Source organism: Centroberyx gerrardi, chromosome 7 (assembly GCF_048128805.1).
Source record: "Centroberyx gerrardi isolate f3 chromosome 7, fCenGer3.hap1.cur.20231027, whole genome shotgun sequence".
NCBI classification, from domain to species: Eukaryota; Metazoa; Chordata; class Actinopteri; order Beryciformes; family Berycidae; genus Centroberyx; species Centroberyx gerrardi.
Genome location: NC_136003.1, coordinates 19,916,052 through 19,936,209, shown reverse-complemented (window position 1 = coordinate 19,936,209; position 20,158 = coordinate 19,916,052). Strand labels below are relative to the sequence as shown.

The following is a 20,158-nucleotide window of genomic DNA, read 5'->3' as shown; positions in this document are numbered from 1 at the left end:
TTAAGAGGTCCGAGCAGATGACAGGAAAGCCAAGCCCCCTTCTCCCAGCTGAAGAAGGACGTCAAAGAATTACGTTCAAACTGTAGAAATAAACTTGAACTTGAATACAACAATAAAACAAAATCACCACAACCATCATTTTCTCCATTTCCACAAAATACTTCCTGGTAAATTGTGACAGCGGCTTGGCCAAATACAACAATACTGCAATGGATGAGCCGTGAGCCGCTTTATACTGCAGGAAACTGCGCAAGTTTCTGTTCAGGAGTCAATCAGATATTGGGGATAGTGTGATGCACTGTAGCTGTAAAGTATGCAACTTGCCAAAAGGCAATCACCACAGCTGGAGTGATATAGAGTGCAGGAAGTGAACACAAGGTGGTGATGTAGAGCTACCAAGAGGATAATCTAATGCTCAGACACAACCACAGCATATTGGCATCATATAATTTAATTGATATTACACATATGATGATCAATATGCAAAATGTCTCCCAAAATCATACATTTGTTTCTCATGTTCTCACGTTAAAGGACAATAGAAAAGTACACTGGTATAGAGCTAGAAGATCAATAAGGCAACATGGAAATGCTTTAAATTTGAGTCTTTCCTACATGACAATATTCTACATGGCCAAACTGACTTACACTTTGTAGAAATTATTTTTATTCATAAACAGCAATAAAAAAAAGCAAACAATCGTACACATTTAGTCAATAAACCTTTAATATAAAGTGAAATATAAATATATTTACAACGGTGCACTCACATCAAATCCTGTCTCATTGTAAATCCTTTAAAAAATAGCTTTGTGGAAACAGCTCATTATGTATTGACATATTGATCAGTGTTTGATTCCAAACAAGGTGTTTAGCCTACAACCGGACTTCCTGAATAACCTCCTCAGTGACGTCAGGTTTCACTGGGCAACGGTCTCTGGATCTCTTGACTGAGGGTAACAAGTTTCTCCGGGACCGGCTGCTCTCTGCCGGCGATCTCCCCCTGTTGTACTCCTCTGCACTGAGCATGGGCACCTGCACCCAGGTGGTCTCGTTGAACAGAGCGTAGTCCACCTTGTAGTGCTTCTTACCCAGTCTCAGCATGTCCTGGAAGCGCTGGCCCCAGCGGATGTCTGCCGGGGTGTAGGAGGTGCGTGTTTGGTGCAGCATACCTGTAGAGTCACCAGTGTAGGTGAAGGACACCACCAGTTCAAAGTCTTCCTCCAGCAGATCTTCGGGGCCCAGGTTGTAGAGCGGACTGCCGGCCTCCAGCCTGTGAATAATGGTGGCTGGTGTGGCCAGGACGATGTCCCTGTTCTGGATGTGCAGATCCTGGTATGAGAGCACAATAGACCCCAGTGGGTGCTTCACATAGCGGACTAGCTGGGCCCTGGCGGTGCCCTCCAGGATGTGATTACCTCTGAAGTCCCCAAGGCGCCACGAGAGACAAAAAGCACCGTCTCGCAGGTTGACCACTGCACAGCTGCTAAAACCCACCGTCTGGGCTCTCTTACGTGCAGATGCCATTTTAGCAACAGCAATGCCAATGACAATGGTGTCAATGAAGCAGCTGAATACATCCTGAATTGTCACCACAATAATAGCCACCATACAGTTCTCAGTCATCCCGCGGAAGCCGTAGCCAATAGTTGCCTGGGTCTCCAGTGAGAACAGGAAGGCTGCGGTGAAGCTGCGTACATTTTCCACACAGGGTTTGTTGTCTAGATTCTCAAGGTCTCTGTGTACATAGGCAATAAGCCAATAACAGAGACCAAAAAAGAGCCAGGAGATAATGTAGGAGAGAGAAAAGATGAGGAGCATGACCCTCCAACGGATCTCCACAAGAGTGGTGAAGATGTCCATCAGGTATGGACACCACTCCCCAGGGGCCTTCTGAAACACCACAGGGAACCTGCCGTCTTTCTGCATGTAGCGTAGCCGCCTGCCCTCGCTGCCATTTTGTCTGCCCAATGTGTGGATTGTGGTGTGGAAAGTATCGATGGCGATCTGCTCCTCCCTCTCTGTGCTCATTTTGACCACTTTAACTCTCCTGCAGAAAGACAAAGTTCCACAGCACACCATGAGTATAGGCCTATATGCTACAAATATACACATTGAAACAATATGGCAAATCAGAATTACAGTTTTACTTTCAAAGACAGGGGATATTAGTAAAAGTGAAATAACATGACTAAGTGTACATATGGGTAGAAGGCACAGGAAGGAACTTTCATTACAAGTGAGTAAAATGTAAAAGGCTCTGGCAGTGTTTGTTGAAGCGGACCCTTCATGTTTGAGCAAGCAGGCTAGGTCACTGTGAGCCTGGGGCTATCAGCAGCAAATGACTTGAGCAATGCCCAGCCCTGGGTGTGAAAATTGTACTTCAAGAGCATGACTTTCTCATTGGTTGATTATTTACCAGAAGTTCTATTACAATGTGGAAATCATCCAAAACAGTTGTGGTAAAAGCTCTCTACCAACACTTTGATGGCCACATTATACACACATAGTTCAGAGGATTTTTTCCATCCTGCATATTACAGTAAAAATTTAAATTTACAGAAATACTCTGAATAAGAGCTATTAAGTATAGTTTGGATCTTATTGTGCATGTATTAAGGCTAATTCATGAATTACAGCTGTGACCATGAGTGTTGCTCTGGGAAGAACCTTAAACACAGTTACTGGAAACTCTAAAAACAAATTCAATTAATTTCATATCTCATTTGCTATAATAAACCACAAAATAAACATAATCACATGCAATATCAATAAAATTTTCTGAAAATATTAGTTTTAGAAACTCCTTGAAGATGTTTGATTATTTGTTGATCATTAAGTAGTACCCCTTGACATATATCTAATATAGGTTTTTGAGGTACTATCTCAGCATATTCTTTACATGCTTTCCCCAAACACAAAATAGATTTTTTTTTTTTTTGCCAAAACCTCACACAAGCTTCCCTGAAACAACCCCGAGACACCTTATATTCCAAGAAAAAGCCCTAAAATCTTGACCTTGTCTAAGTATTGATCTCCGTCCTTCATGTTATATATTTGGCCGTGACAGATCACATCTGAAAAGATTAACCAAGGATTTGGGCCAGGGAGGGAAATCTATTCCCTCTGAGGAACCTAATTTTAATCAGGTTGGCTTATCTCTTAAGTTTTGAGTATGGGTCAAGTCTGTTGCTTCCCCAGATGTGACCCAGAACAATGGCAAACAGGGAACAATGAGTGGGTTTTCTACACTAGAGGTAAAATTAAGACTTGTTGTAAAGAGATCCAAGAAATGAGCACATGGTAATTTCTATTAGCATCCATAATAAGATTTGCATGCTGTTGCTTATATGTAACTGTAAGAGCAAAAATGTACAGACAACTGAAATTGCGAACAAACAAAAATGTCTATATCATCAAGCATGCGCGTACTCACTGAGTCTTAAGAAAGCATGTATCGGTAAATTAAGCACAACCCTGACCTCAGCAGTGCAGCTATTAATCTTTTTTCTTCATGAGGGTAAATTATTATCCTGTAACCACCTCTAACAGCCTTCTCCTCTAAATGTTGCCTCAAATGTCAATCTTTAACCGCATGCCACTTTCTCCTCAATAAAGTACAGTGTACAATAAGACAATACACTGAAATCAAGACATTTTTATCACTTTCTTACCATTCTCTTACCTCAATAATCTTGCTGCTTTCTAGCTTCTGAAAACTTCACTATCAAGTTTATGTTTGAGTGCAGAGTGCTGAGTGATGATCAATATGTTTTTAAAGACTAACTTCCTAAAAGCGAGTCATGCTTTTATCTAGAACCTTTATTGCTTAATTGAGTCACCTGAGAACACGTAGCCGGTGTTTATCTCTGGTTTATGATAAATGATAAAAGCACAGATTTTACACCTCCTGTGTTGTAACCGCGTTCTCCTGCACATCAACACTACTGCATACATTTCTAGGTTAACTGCACATTTCTTGTGCAATATTGTCAAGTGTCAGTGTTTGAAAACACAGTCCTCAGTCCCACTCTTAAAACCCCAACAAAAGATACAAAAAAAAAGTTCATCCAAATGATTTTACTCTATTCTGAATAGTTTCCATTGCTTGTTGAACAGTAATTGAGCATACAAGTAAACAGAAACACGCAGAAGTCAAACATACTGTAAAAATCCATATAAATCAATTGTATTACACACCATCATGCATATGTCCTATAGAGGCAAAACCGCTGACACTAGTTTTCAACTGCATTTCATAAAATCCATAAACTTGATGAGTTGAGACCGCACATAGCAAAGTTATAATTTGTCAAAACCTCTACTCTGTCATCCATAGTGCACTAATTGGAATTACATAATGTTGCCTTGGCTGTGCCACAGTAATGTTTCATACATTTATATTTGATGTGATACAGGTATGAGAATAGATAACTAAAATAGTAACAATTGTTTTTATAGTCATCCTGTAAATTACTAGGTAAAGATTAGGTATTTAACAGGTAAATGCATGGGGAAAATGGTGAGTTAAGTCATTAGAGTTGTACGTAAGTAGGTAAATATTTAGCTGAATTACTTAAAAAATCTCTAGTATTAGTCATAACTTGCAGTTGACTCAGGTTTAGGATGGTAACAGTTTAATGGCATCATTCCTACATAATTAGGGTACACTTTCTTACAAACACTTTCTCTATTACCTATTAATTCCTATCCTACAGGTACTGAAGTTTTATATTAGCTGTATCCTAACTTTAATTGTGTACTTTCTAGGAATTAAGGCTTAATTACTTCCCTATAAATCAGCTGTTCTTACAACTTGGAGAGGGCTTATTAAAGTTACCAGGATTGTACAACAAAGCGTTGGTTGTTCCCATGGAATTACCAGGTTTCTACCATGTCCTTTCTGTTTATTTTCCTTTCTGTTGAGATGAACATGTGCCATGTATGATCTGCAACAGCACAAAGTAAATGTTTTCAATTTCCTTAGCAAGTACACTGAAGCTGAACTGTAAAAGGAAGCATTGTATAACCATGTTCTTACCATATCCTTCATGATGGGTTATTTCATTTTTTTATTTCATTAAGACCAGCATGTACCATGTATGTTCTGCAAGGATACTAAGTAAAAAAAAAATCCAAAGTACCCAGCAAGCGAACTGAAACTAGACTGTAAAAGGAAGAATTGTTTGTTCCTATGGTATTACTAGGCTCTTATTATATCCTTTATGTTATATTCTTTATTTTCACACTTACTTACTTACTTGAGATATGTTGTGTATGTTGTGTTGTTTGTCGATTAAGTGTTTATTTTGAAAATTACAAATAGAAATCCCTTTTTTTTTTAAATTCTGGCTAGCTTGACACTTGTAAGATCGTGGTGAACAGCAGAGTTATACCAGACATTTTTAACTACTCAATTACAGTTGTAATTACTACAAGTACTTTGAGAATACTGAGTTAGTTTAAGTAACCAACTTACTATTCTTACCATGCACTTACCTGGTAAATACCTAGTACTTAAGTGAAAGGAAAGATTTTGGTTATAATTCTCTTGTTCATCATAGAAATTGTGTTGATTTGAACACTTTAACTATTGCTATCAATATTCCTATACATGACTTTAAAGTAGTCAGTAATCAGCATACCTTTACATACAGAACTTCCATAAAACACATGCATGATATTTAAAAAATCAACTTACTTCCACTGTAGAGGTTAGTGTAAGTCAACGCTGCATATACACACCAAGTCTGCGAAGCATTAGTCGATGTGTTGCCACAGTCAGACTAACTTATGAGTGAAGTTAGTTGCAGAGGGTGACCCGGTTGGGGGTAGGCCTGGTCCTGAGGCAAAGTCCCATTTCACTCTCATATCGCAGCAATTGTCCCCCTCTGAAACCTAATGGGACAATCTAGAAGAATTTATGACCCGTGTAATATCTTAAAGGTTCCTCCAGCCAGACACATCAAATCTCCCCTTACTGTTTGTTTTAGGATAATGAAAAATAAAATGTGTAATTTCAATAGTCTTCTATGGGATGCCAGTGATAGAGAAATACAGATATTTTATGGGTTAACCAGCAAATATTATTTCTTTGGCAGCTATATACATTTGAGTAATTTTCCTTGGGATTTCCGTGATTCATTAGACAGAAAGTTAACCTTTGCTCCATCAGGTGGGGAGGCTGTCATCGGCACAAGGATCTTCTTTGTCTCTCCTCAATTTGGATCTGATAAGACAAAGGAGATCAAAACTGAACCGCCAGGCTGCACTAACTCTAAAGCCACATTTATTGCAGCCATAACAGCATCCAACGCAATTACCAGGAAGTCGACAACACCAAAACAACCTTATTCTGGTCATCTGGAACATTTCTAAAAATAGAACGTAACCATTCCCCTCCCTTTTGAGACAGACCCCATTCAACATCTATTGGTTTTCTGAGATGCTGCAAGAAAACAGAGATAAGAGACATTCCTCTAAGAGATAACCTGGAAGGAACGGTTCATTAGTGTTTCATTTACAGGCAACGACAGAGTGACAGAAAGCGAAAACAATGTTAGGCAGACAATAGCTTTAGCACCTTTACTGCAGTACATTATGTATCTATAAACTGGGCAAGTGGAAGCTCCAGGACAACAGATGCTAGACAAATAGTGCAGGCCTATATAATGAGCACAGTCAATTGATGAGTTCAGCTTTACAAATCATTGGTGTCTGATGAAAACTTTGTCATTTCAACTTTGGCAATTTTTATGTTTACAAGTTCAACTTCAACGTTTTATTAAAAATATAGCCAGTATATTCCAATTCAATGAAAGGCTTGTGCCCTCGCCTTCTCCCCTAGACAGATAATAGTGCAGTACACATAGCAAAGTGCTGAGTGCCTTATCCTTATGGAAAAGTAGAAACAGCAACATACACATTAAAAACCAACAACAGTAAACAGTAAAAAAAATACACAGCCAAGTCCCAACAAATACCTACACATATGAAAGCATGGCAGTCCTCATCATTTGTGTGTGTGTATATACATGTGTGTGTGTGTGGGCACAAACCCACCCATAAGCTTGTCAGCTTATGAAAACCTTTAAAAATACACTCAAAATGCATGGTTGCATGGTTTTGAGATACAAGGTTTTCAACTGACAGCAGTGAAATGAAAAATGTAAGTAATTAGAAATCAGAGAAGAAATTAGTACAAAAGTACAATTAATGAGAAATTTTACAATGTCAGATATTAATGTTTTGTTTAGTTTTTTCCTATGTAACAGATACGCAGTACTCTTTCCAACACATGCGCTGCCTTTACTGCCACCACAAAACTCATTCAATTGGAACCAACATTCTAGAACATGTTTTACTTGCAACCATTCCATGGAGCAGCCTCAAGGTTAAGAAGACAGCCAGGCAAATAATGGCAGACTGGCTACTGACAATACCACAGTGGTGTAAAGCATCTCCTCTCTGATTCCCAACCTAAAGTAATACTATATCTATTTATTTCCTGAGAGTTGCTGATAATGGATATAAAAGCCAAACTGCAGAAGAGCACTCAAGCATCCAAATCCTTAGACATTTTATGAATATGCTGCTGTGTTACTCAAACAAAATATTATACATTTGGCAATAAAATCAAACAGCAAATATAACAATGTTATTGCAATTACCTTGCATTGCTATTATTATTATTCTCAGGTAGCAATATTTTCTCAAAGTTTTCTGAAATTTCCAAGTAGGAAATACATTTTTCCATATATCCAATCCTACTATAAAATGAAGAAAACTCTGTCCGTCTGTCTGTCTGCATCCATTTTGCTCCTCAATGGGTTGGCCAATCAATCTGAAACTGCACATGGGCATTGAGCATTGGCATAGGCAGGGACTGACGAAGCTGATTTTTCCATTTTCCCAAATTTAAGCTGTTTATGCGCATTTTTGACAAGTCTGCACATAGTTGTGGCACGCGCATCCCCGGGTATGGACTAGTAGCAAATGAATGCACAAAAGCACTAAACAATCAAATGTATCTAATTTGTGCCACCATGCTGTAAATGACAGTTATGAACAACAGTCATCTTCCGTCTGGATACAGCAGGGATTGTCAAAGGACTTGTTAACACTGGATGAGGGTGTCAGTGGTCAACACCACTGTTTGGGGTTGGTTAACTGAAAGGGTGAATGCTATAAACTAACAACTGCAAGTCCTGAATACAGCGATGCCGCAGCGCTTCACTCTACACTCCCAGTCTCCAAAGGCAGCCCAGGGTGAAAAGGAGCTACCTTTCCCCTTTTTACTCTGGGTCAACAGCAGCAGCAATATACAGTAGTTCAGTACAGTAGTTAATGATAGATAATCTCAGTACAAAAAGATAGATGGAGTGGTCAAAGCAGTTACTTGTGTTAAATTGTTAAATGTAATTGCTATGTGCAGTTGTTATTAATCTAAATTAATGGTGCAAACATCACAGTATCAAGAAAATCTTTTTTTTAATCTCCCATCAGTTTGCAAATGATAATCTCACTCATTATAAATCTGTTAAAGCTCCAAAAACACAGATGCAGGAGAGATTCTGTAATGTAACGACAGAAGTGCTTAGTCAGGTGTCATTGCATCACTTTCTCTAAGCCTGGATAGTCCCACCAGGCAGTGCAAAATTGCAACATGTCTTTTTATGATGTCTCCCGGGAACATTACCAGATTTAATCTAACAACTGGCAAAGAAAGAGAGAACTTTTAGTTGAGGAGGAAATTTGCATACCAATGATACAACTACTGCAGCTGTGTGTAAATATATATATATATATATACACACACACTGCTTGTTATACACACACATACTGTATATAACCTCAGGTAGTTATGGAAGCCTGCGACTGATTAAGATCAGGTCATATGCTAATCAGACAAACGTGGAATGTATTTCAAGTTCACAGTAAAGGATAACCTGTTTCTCAATAGGCCAATACTCCAGGAAAACACTGAACTTGTTCCAAGCTGATGGATACCTGTGAAAATTACTAAAGCACGGGATGATTTAGTAATTTTCACAGGTATCCATCATCAGCTGAATACAGATTTGGGTGATATTTGAAAATAATTGTATATCTATATAAAATAATTTTATATTTATATTATTTATATGTATATAAAATTATTTTATATTTATATTATTTATATTTATATAAAATAATTGTATATTTATATTATTTATATTTAGATAAAATATTTTTATATAATTTATATAATAACTATATAATTCCAAAGATATGGTACTTGACCTCATTTGCAGACACCTCAATAGCCTCAAAGGTGGAAGCTTCTCCATTTTTTCTGCATTTTTCAAATATTTTTTTAATATATCAAGTATTCAGATACATTTATACCCAAGTCCTATAATAAAGAAATAACTTAATTTGAGAACAAATTCTTTGATCTCAGTTTTATAAATATATTACATTTACATCTTTACACCACACACACACCCCGACATTAAATTAGAAGTAAAAAAAAAAAAAAAGTAAATTAAAAAAAGTAAATCAGAAGTAAAGTGAAATGCATATTGGGGTAGTGTAATCTAGGGAGATTCTAATTAAGCAGCACTACATAACCTTAAGCCTTTCAATCAAGTTGTGGATTGGGAAGTGAAATGACAAAACCTTTGTTCAACAACCAGCTGTCAAAACAGAGGGTTTTATGACTCTTCTGTGAGAAGATACCCCTATCCAGGCCTCACTGAAAGCACAGTGAAACCAGCCTCGAGGCTTTGTCGTGCATCCATGAATGAGAGATCTGTCTCATTTGGGTAAACTCATAGCTCTATTGTTGGCTACTTGAGCTTTCTCTCTTGTATGACGGCTACAGTCCTATTGTAATGCAGAGTAGCACAGCCAAGTATAATAACAAATAGCAGCTGGAACTAGCTGCATCTGCTGGCTAGTGAACAGACACTGGAAGTAATTTCATCTGTGTTTCGACTGTTTACACAAGATCATGGAGGGACGTGTTGGAAACTCAAGGGACCACATTACAATTGACCACGCGAGGGTATTCTTACACACTATTGTGGATCATATTGTCCTGCAGTGTGCCAGTGTAGGTGCATGAGTGTTGTCAATATGTGGTTAAATGCATACGTCACAGACAAGCCTTTTTAAGAGTCACCGCGGGCTACAGCACCTTAAGAGGCGAGAGCAGATAGGGATGCTAAAAAAAATTGGTTGGCAGTCATTTGCCATATATGCATTCTAACAGCCTGACTCTTAATTTGCTACAGGGACACTTGCAGGAATGCTGAGACTTCTTATCCACAGTCTGGTGAAGTCTGTCTTCTTACTCTTCTTACTGATAGTGGGTAAGTGTAACTTAAGTGAATGTTGGTGAAATATTATATTTGTCAATGATAAGCCTATAAATCCATCTATTTAAGTAGCAGTTACTATAATGGTGTAAAGAATTAAGTGTGAAAAAAAAAAACAGTTATTGTGGAAAGCAGTTTTCTGTCCAAGTCTGTTGGAAGAATTATTTATCATTGCAAAGCTGTGGTTCACATGTTCCTGTAATTTTAGGGTGTGGACATGCTGCCTCAAAATGCACACATCGCAGATGTTTGGCTGAAATGTTGATTGCCAAAGGCTACATATCTCAGCCTCAAAATGACAACTGCACCCAAACAGTACACGTGCCATTCATCGAGTACCAAACTCTGTCTGTTGTAAGTATTGTATTGTATATTTTAGTGGAGCTACTGTAAGTGAGGTGGGATTTTTTTTCCTTCTTTTAATTTTCTTATAACCTGACAAGAAATTGAGAATTTTACTTCCAAATTAAAATTGTTCTCTTTGTATGGCTCTCCTTGGTGTGTCCTGTTTAATGTTTCAGATATTATTTTCGTTAATGAAAAATAATCAACAATTTTATTTTCAGAGCTAGACTCATTGCTGAAAATTTGTTGACAATGCGTTTTGATGATTTAAAAATGCATACAATTAGAAAACCTAAAAAGTAGAAACCTTTACATAATTCATCTTATTGCACAGTAACAGTTTTTACAGTATTTTGAGATACACAGACAAACACAAAGAATTTTACAGCATTCCCAACACTAGAGCGATTAGACCTTGCCTAACCTTAGTTCATTTTTTTTCAACAGGACACAAAGAAGCTCCGCTTTGATAGTCGTCTGCAAGCCACAATCGTAAGCTTCAAGACACTTTCAAATGATCAAAGAGAAAACACCTCTTAGTATGTTTTAATCACTGTCATTTTGATTCTAAACCACAGATGTGGAGAGATCCCGACTTGGCATGGAACACATCAGTCTACCCATATGATGAGGTCGTCCTGCCAGTACATAAAGTCTGGACCCCAGAACTGCATGTAACTAATGCGTACGTCTTTTACATCAGATAAGACTCTCAAACTATCCTGTCATGTTTTCTTTGTGGATTGTAGTTCATTTTCATGTCTTCATTATAGCCTCCCACTAAATTCTCATTCAAGTCATGAACATCTTGAAGTTGAAACACCTGGTTTCTCTCATGTCTGTAGAGTAAGCACAACTATGAAGCACAGCTCCCGCGATCTGCTGGTGTACCACAACGGCACCCTGAGGCACAATGTGATCATAAATGCAGAGGTGGACTGTGAAATCAACCTGTTCAACTATCCCTTTGCTGCTGATGAATGTCCTGTTGCAATCCAAGCCTGGGCCAATGACGGTGAGCTCAGTTATTACTATGCTGTCTTCTGTGTAATACAATATTATATCGAGGGTTTAGAGCAAAAGGGCCGTAGGTGAGCAAAAACAACAGTTGAAATGATTGCAAACACAATATGGGAACTATTCTTACTTTTACAGAGATTAACATTCAGAAGACTGATATTGCATATAAACCTATTTGTTTTTCTTTTGTTTTGCTTTGTAATAAGCTTTTCTGGTAATTTTCTATGACTACCATAGCTAATACCACATTGTAATGGCACTCATAATGAATTATAACACACTCATAATGAATTATGACCATGCTTGTAAGAACATATAATGCTTATTGATGCATTAGAACTGCAGTTATAAGACATTGATGTAACTGAATTTAGGTGTAAATGAATTAGGTGTACATTAATTTATGAATAGGTGAACAGGTGTAAATGAATTGAAGCACTAGTGTCTATCAGACATTGTATGGCAAGGTATGTAATGTATTATAACTGTTTCAACATGAGGTCCATCAGTCACCCTCTGCTGCACAGACAGACCTACTAGGTATTATACCTGCTCATAGTATGTTAAAATCATCCCATGCAGCATCATAAGTTATCGCTGTATGTGTTGAGTCAAGTGAAATTACATGTAAATGTGAAGTGAAATTAAATGGTCATCTAAAATGAACCATACAGATGATAATCCTTGTCATGCAATCTGATAGAAAACTAGTTATGGTACTTTTCCAGTTATGCTTCATAAAATCTGCTCTGTGACATTTTTGTGTGACATTTTAGCAGTTTTAGCATTGTCATGTAACACATCATTCAGGGTGCAGAGGGAGTTGAATGCAGATCATTATAAAGCTTTAATCAGGGCAAAAGTGGAGTTACGCCCTTTTTGCACCAAACTTTCACTTGAGTCTTTTTTGTTTTTCTCCTTTATGTTAACTTTGTTTATGTAAGAACTTATTTTCAGCCAAAATGTCACTTTTGCGCCAAACCTCGATATTATCATCTCACCTGGTTCAAAATATATTCTGTCAGTATGACTTCTGAATATTCAAAGTAAACAACGCTAAAATAGGCTACATTTTATTCAGGATGTGGTATGGAGCTAAAAATGGGAGATGTCAGGATGATTGATGGTAACCATGGAGACTGGCGCACTGACGGTGTGTCCCTCCAAAAAAAAAGAGATGACCGCAATTACATCATGGTAAGTAAATACATTAGAGGACCTGTCATTTATCCTTATTATAGGTAACGATCCACCATATCCTTGCAATACTGGTATTAAACTTAAGGCACTTAAACATAAAACACTTAAACACTGTTGAAAAAAAATAAAAAAAATAATGCAATTTTGTTGTTTGGTGGTATATTTTTCTTATTCCCATGAAAAACTGAACAAATGTACACCGTGACACTGGATATTTCCAGTGCAGCTACAACGGAGTTTGATATCAGGGTTTTTTTTAAACTGTGCAAAACATCAATGGTAAATGTCAGATTTTGGTGTCAGTCCCTCAGAATTAAAGAGCATGGGCTTCTTTCCAGATTCACCATTTTGCAAAATTTAGTGTCGAAGAGGCAGAGATACTAATTTCTCTAACAGTAGCCTCAATAGACTGGAAAAACTCTTGCGCTCTTGCTCTTACTTAGCTATTGCTAACACTTTCTTCAACCCACAGCTGAATGCAACAAGTTCACGCCCGTTCTGTAGGGGTTGTTGAAAGTCACTCTGGGAAATGTAGGAAATCACTAACTGAAGTAGAAGTAGACGAACGCAGGTTGAGGCAAAGGTGGAAAATAAAAAAGTTAATCATAACACTTCATCACAAAATAACTCCTGGAATGTGTTGAATATCACAGATTGATATGTAACAGTGTAAGAGTATCCGAGGGTGGATTCTTCCATGCATTCTACCTCTGTCTTAGTAATAGACTGGGAAATGTTTTAAGAAAGAGGTAAGGATTCTTGCTCTCCTAAAGTGGTTTCAGCTTCAAAATGAATAAAAGAGTAGGGGGTTTTGCCATTCATTCAATGTAAAAAATAAAAAAAACCCTCTGTTACCACATCTTACTACAGCTGTGATATCCCGACTGTCTACTTTAATCATCAGGTGGCCTTGAGCATCAGATACCTCAACCCCTTCATATCACTAGTCCTGCCCAGCATTCTGATCATCGTGGCTGATGTGGTCAGTTTCTCCCTGCCGCTGGGAGGTGGGGAGCGCAACTCTTTCAAGGTCACTCTGGTGCTCAGCTTCATCATGTTCCTCATCATCCTCAATGACCTGCTCCCCGGAGACAGCCAGTGCAGCCCCATCATCCGTCAGTCATCTCAAACGCACGCCACAAACACAAATACACACGCGCAGTATATAACCACATGAGCACCATCACAGTGTGAGTCTCAGTTTCCACATCAGTAGCACTAACCATCTGGCTGCACTCCACAGGAACCCACTTCTGTATTTGTCTGGTCTTGTTGGTGTTGAGCATGCTGGTGTCCATGGTGTTCACACGGGTGGCCAAAGATGACAGCTTCCTTTCCTGCCGCAGGCTCAAAAAGTCATTACCGGAAAACACAGATGACAAGGAGGAGAGAGGGGATGAGGGTGAGAAAGACTTAATTGTTGAGTACTTATGTGTGAAGAGTCTATACTGCAAAACTCCACGTCAAGTGTTTGGATGCCCAATTAAATATTACATAATAGAGGAAAGACTGTAATTGATCGGACTTTTGTGTCGATTCCTGATGACTCTGGCCAACATTCTGTCTGGCACATGCAGCCTCTTCTAATTGCCACTTCAATCCATACAGAAGCCAAAGCTGACATTAGTGTCGTCCAGCTGAAAGCAGAGGAGGAGAGTCGAATGCTCCATAAGGTGGTCAACTTCCTGGAGGCTCTTGATGCCAAGGAGCTGGAGAACATGAGATGCCAGCACTATGCCAACAAACTGGACAGGATCTGTTTCTGGATCTATTTCTTTATCTGTGTTGTATACTTTTCCTCCATGAGCTATGTAATAATCAAATATCCATGTTCTATTGACCATTTTGTTTTCTGGTACTAATATAACTAGCTAACTTGCCTCATACTGCACCTCATTACTATAAGCAACAAGCTTCTCTAAGCCACTTGAAAGAAATAATGAATCTGTTGAGTGACGAGGTTATGAAATGCCTAAGTTGTGGTTTGTTGTTGCATTTATTTATCCTGTCATTCAGTCTGACGTGTCAAATAATGTCCTCACCTCTCCCCCTGCTGTGGGATGTACTTGCTGTACCTCTCAGGGTGCTTGGTCAAATTTGTGTTGGCATATCTGTGAAAATCAAACAAAGAAATGAATAAAGGAATTTCACCTTTCACGCCTGAATGGCATTATTTCAGATCAGCCGCATGAGAACACAAGAATAATGTTGTATATAAGAATACTATGAAGTGATTACAGAGTTTCAACTATTCAATCAAATTAATTAAATCAATCAAATGTAGTGATGCATTGTGAACTGAACTGGACAGGTGGTTTGGGAGAGTTTGGGAGATGTCAGCAGCACACAGGTCTGGATCTGGCACTGACCAAGCTTTCTCAGTTTTAACATCAGAGCTTCATTAAAGGCCCAGGGAAAACAAAATGTCCCTATGGCGGAGATTTAGGAGCTAACAGCCCTAAAGCAGTTGTTTTGCTTCCATATAGTGAACACACGGCCTACAGATGATATTATAGGAAGACCTCTTGTTTACCCTGAACATCTCTTTGACCAGCTGGCAGTCTATAGCTTTCTACTATAGGTGAAGACAAACAAAGCTTTTATGAGAGGTTAAAGGTAAATACCAGTGTTTTTTTTTTGTTGTTGTTGTTTTTAAGTTTGTGCCAATTGTCTTGGTTGCCCCTCTCCTTATATTATTTGTGGTGGTGTCTGCACACAATCAGCATAGCTGGGAGGTATCAGTTTCCACTGTAATACACACCCTACACAGATACATACATGGAAAACAACAACCAAAATAATCTGGACTAGTATTATTTCTTGGTGTAATGGTGAGGTGTAAAATCTGGATTCTGTTTGAACTCACCAAAGTATTTGATGTTGATGATGTTTGGGTGTGACTCCAGAGATGCCTTTCTGTCTAATGACATTGTCTTCTTGGTGAGGGAGCTCCTTAGTCCCGTTGTGTCAAAGTCTATGAAGAGCTTGAAGCTGCAATCTTTGGAGCCTGAAGGGTTAGCTGGTCTTAACTGGTCCAGAAACTTCCATTAGTGGTGGATTCTTGCTGAGTGTTGTCTGACTGTCTAGAGAGATTGTTACAAGATTGCAGAAGATCTTGACTCAGGATGGGACCTTGCTGAGAAAACTATTTGACCCTGGTTGCACAAAGGAGCTAAGTGGCTCATCAAGATTGCCCATTGCTAGATTACGGTCACATGATGACTTTTCATCTGTGTTTTAGGCTTACTGACAATGTTCAAGGAGCCACTTCTCTTGCCTGTCAGGGTCATTGCTTGATGTCGGTGTGTTGCCCTCTCATTCTCACCTACAGTGACACAGAGAGAATCATAGGTTGCCTTAATGTCAACATCTTTCACAACAGTAAATGAGCTCCCCCTGTGGGTCACCAACTAAAACTACACAAGGAAGTTGGGAAAGATACTATGTACTACTTTCTGTACTCTGTTTTGCCAATCAGGTGGCAAACCCATGTTTAGGAATGGGCTCAACACTCCCAAAATGTGAATGGGTGTCAGAGGCTTACAATAAGCCCACAACAGTGTGCAGAACTCAAAGCCAAAGCTGACATGCTGCAGGGACATTAAGAGTGTTGTTCTCAACAACATAAAACAAATAGTAGTAAAAGGCAATAATATGTAAAAACAGGGTAATACATCTCGATGAAAGACCTCAGTTGTTCTCTCCATATTCTCAAAGCAGGCTATAGTCATACAAACTATCTGTGGACTATCTTTATGAAGAGAGAAAAAACAAATACATGGGGAGGGGAAGTCTGTGCCAGACAGTGGGGCCTGTATCGTCTAAAAAATTTTTTTTTCCAGATAGATTTTTTATTTTCGTCTGTATCGTCTAAAATTGACATCATCTCACCCCCAACTGAGTCTCTCTGACCTGAGGTAGGTTCTCTGTCCTTGTGCGCATCGAAATGACAGAGTTCTCCCGGTGCTAAAGGCGATGCTCGAATGACGTGACATAACCCCAGGTCACTCATTTTCTCCACATTTTCAAAATTCGCAGATTCTGATCGGTTTCATTATTTAGGTCGTATGTGAAAAAGGTTATTTTTAGGCTGAGGGGAAGGTCACACAGTTTAGATACCTGGCCATCTTCACCGACAGTGTTTCTAATCAAACAAAAGCTGTTAAAGGACAGCTATTTAATACAATGAACCATATAAGTGAATATACTGATATGCCTTAATAACATTAACATTAGTTTACCCTGGTAAAAAAAATTAAAATAACTATAGGCTAATATTCCTATACAGACGTAATGTATCTGTGGTACTCAATAGTGAGTTTATAGTGACCTTATCATACTTTATGGTATTTTTATCTCCTATGGAATCACTATAATTCTTCTGTTATAATATTACTATGAGGACTTATAGTTTTGCTGTGGTATTTAGATTCTAATAAAAATATATCATAGGATTATTTGCTTTTGTGTGTTAGACCACAACTTAAAACCTATAAGGATTAAATTTTACAGTTGCTTCACACTGCCCATTACCGCCCCCAACTGTGCATTTTGGTGGACAAAATTGTAGGAATCAGAGGCGAACCAATTCTAAAAGTTGACATTTTATTGAAATAGGCACTGTATGAAATTAAATCTCAAAAAGAACTACAGACTATAATATTTTAATAGAATTACAAATTTTTGGCAATTATACTTCAATTTAGCAGTCATTGACTTAAGAGGAAAAACACACACAAAATATATGTTACCAAAATGTAAGTAAAGTAACTAATACCCATACACCCTCAGAAAAGAGAGATACCAGCCACCTGTTGCCAACAGCAACTAAGTAAGCATAAATATAATGTGTCATTCTACTCCATCTCACATTGCTGATGCTTGTCATTCTTCCTCTTTATCTCTAAGGCTCCTCTGTTCTGTTCATTGCCTATAGAGAAAAAAAGAAAATGGAAATACTGAGGTGACATGTGAACAGGACAAAAATGTATGGAGTAAATTATGGGCATTTTTCACATACCTGTTTAAAAATCTGGACACCGAGATAGCTCCTTGCCATGTTCCTCAGGTTGTTCTTCCCTCCCACCTTGCATCTGACATAGCCGTACAGGTTGGCCCATTGTAAAACCAACCCCATAATTACCACCGCCTGGGGGGCAACATTACAGCCAGGTATCAGAATTTGCATTTGAATTGACCGGAATGAGAAATGACCCAGAAATCGTTTTGACAGACTTAAATTAAGTTGGCATTCAGGTAAAAAGCATTGAACTGACCAGCCACTTAATCCTGAGGGAGAAGATTGTACTGAACACAAAGATGATCCAGAAGATAGGGCACACAATGAGGCCAAGCCAGAAGATCCGGGACTCGGCACTGGAGGGAGTGTTTTTACTTTGTGCCTATCCGCAAACGTAAAGAAGGTTTCATTTCAATCAATTTATTTACAAAGCTCCATGAAGCTAATCTGTTATTTGAATGTTTTACAGGACAGTAGTGGCAGTTTGGAAGTCATGTCGATTCTCCTCCATGAGGTGTCATCATTACGCTGCGCTGTATTTCTAAGAGAAGACAATGTAATGTAGTTGTGCTCTACTATCTTTAATTGTTGAAAGAGGTCATCCAGCTACATCACAGCCATGTTAGCTGTAACACTGACTGCCTGGCAAATGTTAAATTAGTATCTTAATGAACAAAGTGTGATGCATGACACTGTCAATAAACTGCAAATAGACACACAATCATAGTGTCTGTGTTACTTTGAATATCCTTATATTTATTAGATGGTCTCTATTACCTTCAGGATAGTCTAGGTTGCTACCATGGTGACATTTTTTGTAAAGAGGAAAAGTAATGAGAGCTTTTAGTTGAACTTCTGCAGTACAAAGAATGCTGGTATTTTTTTTTTTTGTCTCTATTTCCTGTTAAGTTACCATGCCATGTACACTGTGGGAATGCCTAACTGGTGAAAGGCCCTTACCGATCGGTTCCATACTGAATATGGCAGAGATGTTTTTCATGCAGGTAGGCTACTGGGCATTTGGGATGTGCCTAATGAACTCATGCTTACCTTTCTTGACTCAAACACCCAGTGACTCCTGCCATCTTCATCCACTTGATTCCACCATCTCAGGCCCACCAGCAATCTGCCAGACACATTCTGAAAAAAACACAACACCAAACAGAATCTCTGTCTAAATGAAAGCTGGGTGAACACAGACTTTCCTCCCAACCTCACCGAGACCTCACAAACCCACCTTGACTGTCCAGAAGTCACATGACAGCAGGAGAATGATGGTGACCATGCAGGCGATGAAACTACTACTGAGGATCTCACACAGCAAGTAGACCAAGATGGCACTCGCGCGAAAGAAGAGGTGGAAGAAGGAGGCCAGTGGATGCCTGCAACACAGATAATGGTCTATTCTTAATAGTTGTTTCGAAACTATCATGGTCGCTAGATGCGGTCTTTGCAGCGCCGAATCTAGTCAGATCACAATTACAACACATATGTAAACCTAAACTCTCACCTAATTTTAGACTTTCTTTGGTTTATTGTATCATCATCCTCGCCAAAAAGGGGGGCGTCGTCCTGTAAACATAAAAGTTAGTTTTAAAAATGTGATAATGGGAGTAAACAAAGACCGCGCTACTTGCAGTAGACTAAACGTCAATTAACAACTGTTCGTCAACTTTTTCTCAGCTTAGTTTGAAAAGCTGATTTCATCATTAACACTTAAGAATATTTTACAAAGTGCAATATATCGATTACAACGTGCTGTCCACATACGCGTACAAGCCTATTGTTTGTGAATATTGATAAATTAGACAGCGCTCACCTGTCTCAACATGTTGACGCTCTGGAAGTATTTCCTGGTGACGTGGTTGTAAACAAAACCGTGTGCTAAGGACACCAAGGTGTGTCTGGAAAGTTGCCTGACTTAAATTCCAAGCAGCCCTCCTCACTGTGTTTCCTTCTGTCGGCTATTTTTGGGCATGGCTTCAAACATTACCCAGCCCCACATTTTTCAAATAATTTATGAGCAGAAGTTGCTCGTGATTTTTATAATGCAGACAAAACACGTTTGTTTCTTTCTCACAGAGACTTTGGAAAAGCATTTCTTAGGACTATGTTTGATTATTCAGATATTCTTAGCATTTGTAGCTTATAAACCACTAATGAAATAATCTTCACTCAAACTTAATGCTAAATTTGTATGAAAAGTTTTTCA

General features: G+C 38.6%; 3 protein-coding genes across 8 annotated transcripts; 1 reads left to right on the top strand and 2 right to left on the bottom strand.

Moving 5' to 3' along the window:
* Positions 1–741: 741 nt before the first annotated feature.
* On the bottom strand, positions 742–15,028 carry LOC139930953 (inward rectifier potassium channel 16-like). Of its 5 annotated transcripts, none has more exons than XM_078284923.1 (4): positions 14,969–15,028; positions 14,150–14,263; positions 6,162–6,229; positions 742–2,050 (listed from the first exon to the last, which is right to left on the bottom strand). In XM_078284923.1, exons 3-4 carry the CDS (start codon positions 6,170–6,172, stop codon positions 877–879), a joined length of 1,185 nt encoding a protein of 394 aa, XP_078141049.1. In that variant the 5' UTR covers positions 6,173–6,229; positions 14,150–14,263; positions 14,969–15,028; the 3' UTR covers positions 742–876. The 5 variants fall into 5 exon arrangements, with proteins under 5 accessions (XP_078141049.1, XP_078141050.1, XP_078141052.1 ...); XM_078284924.1 differs by lacking the exon at positions 14,969–15,028 and adding an exon at positions 5,702–5,911 and having other exon boundaries at positions 14,150–14,283; XM_078284926.1 differs by lacking the exon at positions 14,969–15,028 and adding an exon at positions 5,746–5,911 and having other exon boundaries at positions 14,150–14,283.
* Positions 9,944–15,062, top strand: LOC139930958 (5-hydroxytryptamine receptor 3A-like). 2 transcript variants are annotated; one of them, XM_071924306.2, is made up of 10 exons: positions 9,944–10,048; positions 10,278–10,355; positions 10,570–10,715; positions 11,154–11,198; positions 11,285–11,391; positions 11,552–11,721; positions 12,808–12,923; positions 13,831–14,041; positions 14,170–14,328; positions 14,535–15,062. In XM_071924306.2, exons 2-10 carry the CDS (start codon positions 10,292–10,294, stop codon positions 14,786–14,788), a joined length of 1,272 nt encoding a protein of 423 aa, XP_071780407.1. In that variant the 5' UTR covers positions 9,944–10,048; positions 10,278–10,291; the 3' UTR covers positions 14,789–15,062. The 2 variants fall into 2 exon arrangements, with proteins under 2 accessions (XP_071780407.1, XP_071780406.1); XM_071924305.2 differs by lacking the exon at positions 9,944–10,048 and having other exon boundaries at positions 10,198–10,355.
* Positions 15,063–17,514: 2,452 nt separating this feature from the next.
* Positions 17,515–19,816, bottom strand: LOC139930935 (Golgi apparatus membrane protein TVP23 homolog B). The gene is made up of 7 exons (XM_071924274.2): positions 19,766–19,816; positions 19,457–19,518; positions 19,184–19,328; positions 18,997–19,086; positions 18,203–18,328; positions 17,947–18,075; positions 17,515–17,856 (listed from the first exon to the last, which is right to left on the bottom strand). Exons 1-7 carry the CDS (start codon positions 19,775–19,777, stop codon positions 17,830–17,832), a joined length of 591 nt encoding a protein of 196 aa, XP_071780375.1. The 5' UTR covers positions 19,778–19,816; the 3' UTR covers positions 17,515–17,829.
* Positions 19,817–20,158: the final 342 nt, after the last annotated feature.